Raw genomic sequence first — 12,729 nt, 5'->3', positions numbered from 1 at the left:
AATGTTTTAAAAATGTGTTATTTGGCAAGTGACCATGGTATAAGCGGGTTAATGCCCTTCGAGGTGTCCATTGTCAGGTATTAATGGACTTTGGCGGAGGCAACCGTCGTCCATTAATACTTATACCTGACAATGGACACCTCGTCGGACATTAATCCTTACGTCTCATATCCCTGTAAAAACTGCGAATTATCACTATACAACACAACTTAAAGGAATAGTTCACATAAAAAGGAGTTTATTTCTTCTGTTGAACACAAAATGACAATGGACACCTCGTCGGGCATTAACCCTTAACGTTACGTCTCATATCCCTGTAAAAACTGCGAATATCACTATACCACACAACTCATAGGAATAGTTCACATAAAAAGGAGTTTATTTCTTCTGTTGAACACAAAATAATTTATTTTGAAGAATGATGGCAACCAAACAGTTAATGGACCCCACTGATTTCCATAGTATTTTTGTTCCTACTAACTTTAGGGAGAGTAAATGATGACAGAATTTTCATTTTAAGTGAACTATTCCTTTAACGGATCTATGTTCTTTATTTGTTTGATGCATTCATTTTTGGCCACACAAAATGAATAACATGTCTTGTTTAGCATAATACTATACAATATTCAAGCAAAGTAAATATTTTTTGTGAATTCCACAAGCATATGCAGCAAAAACCGTTTTCAACAGTAATGATAATTGAAAAAGAAGAAATTAGATAATATTTAAATGCAAAATAGCAGAAAGGTTTCTGTGAGGATCCTTATACCATTATTTGTCACTCACTGCAATTGTGTGTGTCACGCTCTGAGCACGGACTATGACTATTTGGACTCTGTCCTTGCATGCATTTCGCACTCTTGCCTTTGAATTCAGAGTTCATGTTGTGAAATCCTCAGATTTTTCCCCCTTGGTTAAAAGGTTCTGGTCATTTATGCACGTCTTTGTCTTCATCATGCTGCAAGTTTATCACTGGCCTCACTCCTTGAACCCTTTCATCAGACCATGTCTTGTCTGTTTGCCAAAATGATTTCATCAACTGCTCTTGATGTAATTCTCTGTGTTTGACTGACGTCACAACAATCAGACAACTTTGTTAACCACACTCATTTAGCACACACACACACACACACACACACACACACACACACTCACACACACACACACACACACACACACACACACACACACACACACACACACACATTGGGTTTTCATGTTTTATGGGGACTCTCCATAGACGTAGACAAATAGATTCTTACCTTTCCAAAACACATAATTTAGTATGATTAATATGCTTTTTTTCCTCATGGGAAGCAAAAATATGTCCCCACAAGGAGAAGTATTTAGGATATTGTAAACTTTGTGGGGACAGTTTTTGTGTAGGCCACACACACACACACACACACACACACACACAGTGGCCTAATTATTTGAGTAGCATATGGCATTTTGGGTAGGCTATTTTATGTTTAGTGTATAATTTACATAAGGTGCCAAAGTAGGCTATGTGAAAACAGCATGCGTTTTATAGTTCAAAAGCATCAAATGAATGCTCTATTTAGAGTTCCCACTTCAGGCCCCTCTGCACATCCAAAACACAGCTCAGAGAACACCCTGTCTGTGTCGACCTACAAAGTGAACATGCTTGAGAAGGACAGTGCAGAAACTGAAGAACCTGAAAATCAACTTTATCTCAGAACTCGTGTTTCCCAACCCTGTGCTTCACAGTTCATCCGTGGTTTTCCAAATATTTTGCGAAATAATTTAAAATATGTGTATTACACTAAGTGTAAGGATGGGTGTAGCCAGGCCTATTATGGACATTTTGGAGTTAAAAGCCTTCTTCCAAAGTCGACATAGGCAGATATTTTCACACACCCGTCCAATCTCCCAGCCAATGGCGTCCCCGGAGTCTAATCACGCCCGTTCGCATCACTCCTGCCCGGCCTCTGCGCTCGCCTCATATAAATACACACTTGTTCCAGTCTCTCGGTCCCGATTCATTCAGATCCATCGGCGTCAGTGAGGAGAGACCACTTCATCCATTCACACACAGTAGTGCTACTTACCTGCAGACCTATCAAGTAAGAATGGCGTTCGACTTTTAAACTCTTTTAGTTGTATTGTCATCGCATCTTGTGTCTTAATATTAATTTCATTAAGTATAATATGAGTTTGGAAGGGTATACTTATACATGAACGTGTGTTTTTAAACGTTAACATGCAGTTGTTCTCAAACTGTGCAGATGTGTTATGCAATACATAAATTTCATTTATGTCATGAATCACATGAGCAAAAATCCCTGTTTGGTTTGGGTTGACAGTTCAAAATGATCTACTGAATCAACGCAGGCTACGCATTTTGCAGTTTATCCACGCGTGGCATTTTCGTGCACTGCGAAAAAGGGAGGCAATTCATAACTTTAAATACATAAATACACCGGGTGTAAAAGACAGTGTTGTGCAGTTCTTAATCATACTGCATTAATGTGTGAAACTTTGCACATAATCGCAAAGAAAACTGCAAAATCGTCAGGTCTATCAGTAGTGTGAACCCTGGACTTGTTTGTTCAGTGGGAGGAGCCAGTGTGTTTCTCTCTGGACTAAAGTTCAACAGTCAGGCCAAATATTTACAGATAAGAGTGCATAACCCAGTGAGCCGAAAAACATTAGTTCTGTAAATTATGGGTTTATTATTTTAGCTAATAACATACATCTGCTCCTCTTGCCAGCATGACGCATCAGTTTCCAGCTCTCTCTACGGAGCAGAAGAAGGAGCTTGGCACAATTGCCCAGCGCATTGTGGCAACTGGAAAAGGCATCTTGGCTGCAGATGAGTCCATAGGTAGGAATGTGTGGCGTATTGTATTTGATAGAGTACCACCTTTATGCAAAATGCCTTAATTGATCAACAAGAAGTTATGAATATGCTTCAACTGTCACTATAAATGGTTATTAACAGTGTTATCTTACTGTGTTTACTCTATCAGCTTGAAGATATAGTGATAATGAAATGTATCGCTCTCCAGATGGTCTTAGATGTTTGTTTCATATTCTAGGCACCATGGCGAATCGTTTTCAGAGGGTAAATGTGGAGAACACCGAAGAGAACCGTCGTAGCTATCGCGACCTCCTCTTCTCTGTAGACCCTTCTATCTCTGAACATATTGGTGGTGTCATCTTTTTCCATGAAACACTGTACCAGAAATCAAACAAAGGAGTTCTGTTTCCAAAAGTTGTCAAGGATATGGGCATCGTAGTTGGTATCAAGGTGAGCTTTCAGTGCATTTCTGAAGATATTTTCCAAAATATAGTTTGGATGCATTTATTCATGATGTAGCAACCGAAGGGTACAAACACAACACACAAGGTCTTCTCATTAATCTTGGCAGTAATGTTATGAATGAAAGTTTTGTGTTTTTGTGCATAAAGGTGGACAAAGGCACAGCAGGCCTGGGCGGTACAGATGGAGAGACAACCATACAGGGTAACTTTCTTCCTCAAATACTTCTTAACATGACAGTTATCTATCCTGACTTGTATCCATTTTAAATGAAGCTATTTTTGCCTGATCTGTTTCACTCAGGGTTGGATGGTCTGTCTGAACGCTGTGCCCAGTACAAGAAGGATGGTTGTGACTTTGCCAAGTGGCGTTGTGTACTTAGGATCTCTGACAGCTGCCCCTCTGCTCTCGCAATAGCTGAAAACGCTAACGTTCTTGCCAGATATGCCAGCATTTGTCAACAGGTATGTCTAAACAGAATGTGGCTGGCTCATGGAATCCTATTTATTGTTCATAAACAGCCTTTACATGACTCTGAACAGTTGATAGTGTGCCAGTACTATTTATTTTGTTTCCAAACTGTCTATAAGATCTTTTCTTCTGATTAATTCATTCTTCCTCAATTCCTTTAGAATGGCTTGGTTCCCATTGTAGAGCCTGAGATCCTCCCAGACGGAGATCATGATCTGCAACGGTGCCAGTACGCCACTGAGAAGGTAAGCTTCCTTCCAGAATAAACAAGGGTTAGTTCACCCAAAAAATGAAAATTCTGTCATTAATTACTCACCCTCATGTCGTTCCAAACCTGTAAGACTTTAGTTCATCTTCAGAACACAAATTAAGATCTTGTCGATGAAATCCAAGAGGTTTCTGAACCACCCATTGGCTGCATTGTCACTGCAACTTTCAAGGCCCAGAAAGGTAGTGAAGACTTTGTTTAAAATAGTCCATGTGACTACAGTGGTTCAACCTTAATGTTATGAGGTGACGAGAATACTTCTTGTGAAAAACAAAACAAAAATAATGACTTTATTCGTCAATCTCTTCTCTTCCACGTCATTCTGCTACTCTATTAACGTAGTAAACAGTGCAGGGCTTCCTGGTTCTACGTCAGAACGCCGACTCACTATTGGCCGACGCTGGTCACATGAGCACCACGACAAATGCGTGTGATGCTGACGCAGGAGCTAGCCAATAGTTAGTCGGCGTTCTGACGTAGAATAAAGTCATTATTATTGTTGTTGGGTGGTTCAAAAACCTGTCGGATTTCATCAAAAATATCTTCATTTGTTTTCCAAAGATGAACAAAGGTCTTACGGGTTTGGAACGAAATGAGGGCGAGTAATTAATGACAGAATTGTTAGGGGAACTAACCCTTTAAAGCAGAGCAATTCCAAATTATCCATTAAAAATAACTCCCAACAAATTGCAACCAAGGTCCTGGCGGCTGTGTACAAGGCTCTCTCTGACCACCATGTGTATCTGGAGGGAACTCTGCTCAAACCAAACATGGTCACTGCTGGACACTCCTGCACCAAGAAGTACACCCCTCAGGAGGTTGCCATGGCAACAGTCACTGCTCTCAGACGCACTGTCCCGGCTGCTGTACCAGGTATGTCAGTCCTCGCCCGGTCACTAGAGGAAGGCCTCCATTTAAAGGGGGGGTGAAATGCTCATTTTCACTCAATCTCCTGTTAATCTTGAGTACCTATAGAGTAATATTGCATCCTTCATATCTCCAAAAAGTCTTTTGTTTTATTATATTTTTAATTGAAAGATTGGCTGTACCGAGTCTTTCCGGAAAAAAACGAGTGGCTGGGGGCGGGCCGTGTGGCAAAGCTAAAGCTGTGCTAACGCGCCGAGCTAACAACACACAGAGACATTTGTTCAACAGTTTTACTCACCGTTCCAACGCACGACCGCGAACCTTTATCATTGTGACTGCTCGATCCTTAAGCATTAGACGATCTGGGCTTTGTTTATAAAACAATCATCGTCGAAATGCAGGGAACAACAGTCTTACACAACTCCGTTTATGCTCAGGAAAACAAACTCCATCCACGGGTGCCTTAACGCCGGGTTCTTTGGGAATCTGTGCAGGGTTGTCTTGCCCTGGCAACCAAAAACACACTTCTTTGGTGACATTGACTTCCCAAAAGCCGGGCAGGGCGCTTTGATGGCGAACTGCTTTCACTCTCTTGCTCTGTTTTACGAGTGCGCGCGCGCCCGCGATCTTACCGGAGAAGTGCCCTTAGGACCCATATAAGGAAATTCCGCTCTATCTTACGTAAGACAGAGCCATACTCGAAAAAAACTTTCCGAAACTTGTGACAAACCGGAAGGACAATTTTTGGAACAAAAATACTCCTTCAAACGTACAACTTAACTTTTGAAACTTTGACCATGTTTATCATGGGAATCCAACTCTTTAACAGTGTAAAAAACTCAGTATGCATGAAACAGTAATTCACCCCCCCTTTAAGTGCTCTTCAAACGTTCAACATCTCTCTTCTGGTTCTCAGGCATCTGCTTCCTCTCTGGTGGTCAAAGTGAGGAGGAGGCCTCTCTGAATCTGAATGCCATGAACCAGCTTCCCCTGAACAGACCCTGGAAGCTGAGCTTCTCTTATGGCCGTGCTCTCCAGGCCTCGGCTCTTGCTGCATGGAAGGGACAGGCAGCGAACAAGAAGGCTGGACAGGATGCCTTCGTCAACCGTGCCAAGGTAACCAATGTCAAACTTCAAATACTGCATGTGGGCGATATTGTGTTGTCAGTTTATAGGCCTACCATATTAAATGAAGCGGCATTTCTTGATTCATTTTTTTGTTTCCTTTTCAGATCAATAGTCTTGCATCAAAAGGCGAATACAAGCCCTCAGGCCAGGCTGACCAAGCATCTAAACAGTCCCTCTTTACCGCCAGCTATGCCTACTAAACTCAACAACAAACAACTGCAACTTGTTCTGGACAATGCAAAATTTACATGCATAGATTGTTCTGTGATTTATCAATAAAATGGCTATGAAACTGAAACGTTCAAGCATATTTCTTAGTAACCAAAACCGACAGATTCACTATTAGACTAGAGAGAGACTGCCAGGCAGAATTAATTTACACATGCTCTCTCACTAATGCATTCATATAAATGTAATCTTTACTGTGCTACTTTATCTGTATCTGATTTCGAACGAGCAGAAATCTGTGAGTAATACAACGACAAAAGAACTGATAAAAATAAGCTGTTATGTAGGAGCAATAGCTTTGTGGGCAGCGCTGTGTCAACTGTGCACAACCGCATTCGCTTATTAGTCCTGGACCTGTCCTGTAGACCCGTTCGCAATTTGGTGTTGGGGGAATTTCTCACTTGAACTGAGTTAGTGGGTCCCTAGACATGAAAAATCACTGAGGTGCTCGTCCGCCATAGTGCCACGAATTACGTAACGGTCAAATCAAATATGGCCGCCATCGGATGATGATGAAAATCCAACTTCTTTGTTTCTGAATGTTTATACACATGTAATACCTCTATTTAGACTAATTATGGTATGTTGAATTCATTTCTGCCATTAATATGACCATATTGGGTTATTGTGACCTTGAAAGGGCATGGTCAAGGTCGTTTTCCTATTCTGAAGAATCTCAAAAGACATGTACATGCGAACTAACTCAATTTACAGTCTGCCCTTATACTGTGTATTTGTACAACACTAGACAGAGTTCACAGAAAATAAGAGGACAAGGTTTAACTTTTCTTGTATTTTTACCAGGAGTATCAAAAGATTTCCAAGGTTCCTAAAGTTTTCATCTGACTATTGAGCATCGCACCAATTGATCAACAGTGAGCATTACACATGTACATGAGTAGGCCTAACTCAAATTTACAGTCTGCCCTTATAGTGTGCATTTCTACAGCACTGGACAGAGTTCACAGAAAAAAATAAGACAATGTTTGACTTTTCTTGTATTTTACAGAGTTCACAGAAAAAAAAAGACAAGGTTTGACTTGTATTTTACCAGAAGTAGTCAAATGTAAAAGATTTCCAAGGTTTCTAAAGTTTTCGTCTCACTATTGAGCATCGCACATATTGATCAACATGGAGCATTCTAAAATACCTGGCCCCAAAAGCTTGAATTTGGTTGCTTCAATGGCAGATCAGGACAATCTTAATCAAAGGTTATGCATCATCTGTCAAGAAGATAATAAATTGCCTGTAACAAGTGAAAAGACAGGACGTGAGAGAATCAAACAAGCTGCTAAAATCCGTAATGATGTGGTTACAAATCGTATCAAAACTCTGATGGGGGATGATGATGAGGAAAATGATAATAGCATGTTTGTTTACCATAATACCAACAAATGCTACAAGTCATACACTCATTCTCGCAAACTGACATCTATTGAGAAGAAAAGAATTGAAGAATCTAAGATGAGGCTTCTACAAGTGTTAAATTCATGACAACCTTACGGAGAAGTGTTACACCTTGCGCAACTCCAAGTTCTGACAAGGATGCAAGAACATTGCCCTGTGTTATATGTGGATATATGGAACACAAGAAATGTCGTGACAAGTACAGAATTTGTGAGTATGATAGTGCGAAGAAACTCATTGACTAGATAAACCGGCCATTACCAACATCAAGCAAGTACTGTTTGCTCGTGCTCTTTCATATATTGACAAGCTTTTGGCGAAGGGAGAGTGTTGCACTGTGAGTGATATTGTGGAGTTTGCATTGAGCCTGTTGGAAGAAGGCGAGGTGCTTACAAGTACCTTCCAGACCCGTGATATGAAACAGCTGATCCTTAATCACTACGGAGAATTGGTCACATTCGCTCCCAACAGTAGGATGAATGAATCTGAAATTTTTTTCTCATCTGACATTAACGCTACTGACTTGGCCATCAAGCTGAAGAATCAGGACATAATGAGAGAGGCAGGCACCAAGTTAAGAGAAGTGCTCCTGGATGTTGATTTTGGTCTGCAAGACAGCTTCTGTGACAGTACTGACTTGAAAGCATCATGGGAGACAACAATGATGCCAGCGCCTCTTCTTACGTTCTTAGCAGCTCTGTTCAAGGTCCCCAAGCACAAGCTCTTTAGAAGCAGTGCTAGAGACCTAGAGGAACTTCTCCAGCCTCTACAGGATGAGGACAATCAGTCAGCAGCAGAAGAACTGCTATCACAGCAACAATATTCCACAGAGGGAGAGGATAATGGACAGTCCACACAGGCGGAGGATAAGGGCAGCCAGCTAGCAGAGGAACAGCAACAGCAGCAACAGCCCACACATGGAGAAGAGCCTCTACTGAGAGAACAGTCTCTACTAGAAGAAGAGGGGAAATGGGTGAGAGATCACAAGAGTACACAACTGCACTGTCTCTTCCAAATACTTGTGTATAGCATTCACAGTGGAGTAAAGCGAACACCGTTGCATATTATGCTTGGCCATGCCATTTATGCAAGAGATCGCAGCAAGAGCCTTCTCACAACTTTCAACAGGATTGGTTCATGTTCAAGCTACCAGACAATCAGATCTGCCCGCAGTCTTCTCGCTAGCTATGCTGTGAAATGCTCAGAAGATGGAGAGACACCCATACCAAGTACTTTTACAAGGGAGGATTATACTATGGCAGGCATGGACAACTCCGATTATGCTGATAAATCATCACTTTCTGGTACAAAGGGTTCACACTATGCAGCATTAGTACTATTCCAAGATGCCACAGTGAACAGACCCCTTCATAAGCCTCCAGTGTCAAGCACAGGATTAAGCCATGCTGATCCAATCCTGCGGACAAAGTTGCCATGCCAAGAGGTACCTCACCATGCCAAGCCAGTGGTTCGACCTGTCCTGCCACCAGACATGCTGCTGCATCCTGAAAACAAGCGAGCAACATTACTTGATGTTGCAACTGCCAAAAGTGTATCTGGAAAGCATGAATTCTTGATCAGTCTGATCCGCTGCGGTGCATCAGCAGGAGACCCTCTGATATGGGCCGCTGTGCACACACTTGTCTCATCTGCTGTGGTGCCGATGATGCGTGTTGGCTTCCTCCCTGTCATACCAAGACCCATTACTGAGCGTGCCACCGTCAGACATTGCCTCACCAACTTCCAGAGTGTTCGCACACAACTGAATCAGGCGTCAATGGCGATTTGGTGTGATGAAAGTGTGTTTGCCCTGGCTGTAGATATTTACCTGCATGAGACAGAACAGTTCAAGGATCTGTTCCTCTGCATGGGCCCTTTCCATTGGACCCGTGTTCTACTCAGATGCCAGGGAAAACTGCTTCGAGGTTCTGGCCTGGATGATGCATTGGTGGAGTGTGAAGTGTTTGGACCTGGTGTGATAGAGTCGGTGTTAAATGGGAGTCATTATGTCCGTGCTCTCACTGGGATGCTGATTTTGGAGGATGTGATCAGGTCGCTCCAGTGGGAGATGTTCTGGCAACACAAGGACAAAGCAGAATATCCAGTGCTAGCACAGGTAGAGGCACTGCACACTACACTGGCTGCAAATCAACGTTGCCCAGAGCAGTTTGAAGCCTTGATTGAACAAGTGCAGACGTTGAATCAGGACTTTCTGGAGTTTGAGAAGGAGTGTGAAGCAAAGTCAGAGCTCTGCCAATTCTTTGGAGTTTGGCTGGAATTGGTGGCCATCATCAAAAATGCTGTAGTCTCCGAAAGAGAAGGAAACTGGAACCTACACGTGGCTACTATAGAGGATTCTATGCCAATCTTTGCAGAATGTGACTGCATAAACTACCTTCGTCATGGGTCATGGTATCTTGAACAAATCAAGGTGCTAGAGTTCACACATCCTGAGCTCTACCGGCGCTTCTCTATAGGCCAGTGGGTTGTGCAGGATCGCCCTGGCTGGTTCTGTGCTGTGGGAGGTGACATGAAGGTCGAGCAGACCATTCAGCGAGTGTCAAAGGGTCCTGGAGGTCACTATGTAGTAGGAGCCACACACAATGCAAATGCTGTAGCAGAGTTTGAGCTCTTGTTCCATGAGATTGGGATGATCACTGATATCCTCAACTTTCTCACCAACAACCACACTCTGAAACAGACAGAATGCCATCTCCAGCATGCACTGAGCACCACTCGCCGCCTTACATTCAACCAAAATGTTTCAAAGCTGCTGGACTTTGTGCTAGAGCGGCAGAATCCATACTCAGTGACAGTCAATGTGCCTGTTCCACTGCACAATCTGCTCACCAAGCAGGCTGTTGACCGAGGTGTCGCTCCTCGCTTGCTTAACTGTCTCCAAAATGGGAAGCGTGTCTACTGCTCGTACAGGCAGGAGAGGTTAGTTGAGAAGACCAAGAAAATTAGCACAACTGTATCAAAGAGAAAACTACCTCAGTTCAACGAACAACCACAGAAGACACCGACAATCAGTATGAAGGAGCAGAAGTTAGTCTCATCCAAAGACATTGCCGAGGCACATAGGAGTATGGACATTGCTAAGGAGCGGGGCATGAGTATCCGGCATATACTTTCTCATGATGTGCTTTCAGCATCTCCCCTGTTTGATGGTGACCTTCCAGCTCATGTCAACAAGTCAAAACTTGTCAGTGAGATTGAGCCTCGACTTGATCTCAACCAATGGAGTCCTGAGTCTACTTATGCCACTCATGTTGTGGTAGACTTCATGTCGAAGATGCGATAGATGCCTCTAGCACAATTCCCTACTTTAGGTGCGGTCATCAATGCCATCATCAGCTCAACATCATCCCTCTGCCACGAGCCGGAGTTCATCCATCTTGTACTAGATTCCTACATCGAGATGTCCCTGAAAGAAGGGGAGCGCATGCGGCGTACAGACTCAACAACAGGCATCGACATCATTGGCATGAACAGACACACACCCATCCCTCAGCAACTTGACAAGTTCTGGGCTTCTGAGGAGAACAAGCGGAATCTCCAACTGTTAGCTCGGGATATGGTATGCAATCGAGCCAGTGCCAACACAACTGTCATTGTCAGCTCTATTGTCATTGATGATGAGGTGCTACCAGCAAAGGCAGCTGGTGGCGAAGAGATCCCAGACCTCTTGAACTGGATTGAGGAGGCTGATGCCAGGTTGCTGGTGCATGTTGAGTGGGCTGTTCGTGTGAAGCAATGCAAGAGAGTTGTCATAGTCTCCAATGACACAGACACCTTTGCATTGCTTCTCCACTACAGCCCATACTTCCAAGAACTCGGGATGAAGGAGATCTGGCAGCAGTATGGCACTGGTGAGAGGCGACGAATGCTTCCACTCCATCAAGCAGTTTCTCGCCTTGGAGCGTCACTGACAAAGACAGTGATTAAAGCACATATCCTGACTGGAGATGACTGTATGAGCAAGGTGGGGACTAAACATGCTGCTATGGCTTCTGACCCAGTCCAATACTTAGCCAACTTTGGAGAGGCAGACACCTTGACAGAGCAAGATGCAGCGTTGGCTGAGAAGTGCTTGGTGCGTGTCTGGGCTGGGGCCAGGTCAACTACAACAGCTAAGACATTTGATGACTTCAGGGTAGAAATCTACACCAGTGGAAGTGCTGGAATTGACGCTCTCCCTCCCACAAGTAGTGGGATCAGAGGCCACATCCAACGAGGGGCTTTTCTGGTTCATACGGCATGCCACTTGCTTGCAACAGCCAAGGACGCCAAAGCAAGACTAGAGCCAACGGAACATGGGTGGATGGAGCACTTTGGCACCCTCCTGCCATCAAAATGTCTGAAGCCCTTACCACCAAGTCTGCTCACAGTATGTAAGTGTGCAGGCAAGTGTGACAATCGCCGATGTGGCTGTCGTGCTGCTGGAGTTTCATGCACCGTATTCTGCCATGGAAAAATGGAAAAATTATCCTGTAAAAACCCATCCCACTAACATGCATGCACACATACAGTGCACTTTGAGAGAAATCAGACTATATGGAGCACTTTTAGTTAATTTGGTATGACGTAATTTGTATCACTTTTATTGCTACATAGTTTTATTTGCACCCAATTGTTTTATTTTATATCATTGTACTAACACCCAATTAAAATAAAAGTTCAAAGGGATGTTTATAATTGTTACATTTCTTCTCTTCATGTCTTGTTATAATAAAATAAAAAAATCATTGTGGAAAAAAATACAATAAAAAGTGACTATAAAAAAATATTATTTCAAAAATGATGTTGACATTGACATTTCAATGACAAGATGATCCTTAATGTTAAAAACAATATTAGCAATTAATGTTAAATGTCACATTTAGTAGAATTAGACTTATTGCATCTGTTTTTTATTCCTAATAATGGCCAAGTTATGGCCAAGGTCTTAAGAATAGGAAAATTACCTTGACCATGACGTTTTAAGGTAAAAAGTCAGCCAATATGGCCATAACAATATCAGAAATTAATTCCACATACCATAATAAGTCTAAATAGAGGTATTACATGTGTA

General features: G+C 42.7%; 1 protein-coding gene across 1 annotated transcript; it reads left to right on the top strand.

Annotated features, from left to right (window-relative positions):
- Positions 1–1,902: 1,902 nt before the first annotated feature.
- Positions 1,903–6,321, top strand: aldob (aldolase b, fructose-bisphosphate). The gene is made up of 9 exons (XM_081382863.1): positions 1,903–2,087; positions 2,736–2,848; positions 3,063–3,274; positions 3,436–3,490; positions 3,590–3,750; positions 3,919–4,002; positions 4,724–4,898; positions 5,809–6,008; positions 6,125–6,321. Exons 2-9 carry the CDS (start codon positions 2,737–2,739, stop codon positions 6,218–6,220), a joined length of 1,095 nt encoding a protein of 364 aa, XP_081238989.1. The 5' UTR covers positions 1,903–2,087; position 2,736; the 3' UTR covers positions 6,221–6,321.
- Positions 6,322–12,729: the final 6,408 nt, after the last annotated feature.

Source organism: Scardinius erythrophthalmus (assembly GCF_964197995.2).
Source record: "Scardinius erythrophthalmus genome assembly, chromosome: 13".
Classification (NCBI taxonomy): domain Eukaryota; kingdom Metazoa; phylum Chordata; class Actinopteri; order Cypriniformes; family Leuciscidae; genus Scardinius; species Scardinius erythrophthalmus.
Note: the sequence above shows the minus strand (reverse complement) of the source record. Positions and strands in the feature narration are given on the sequence as shown.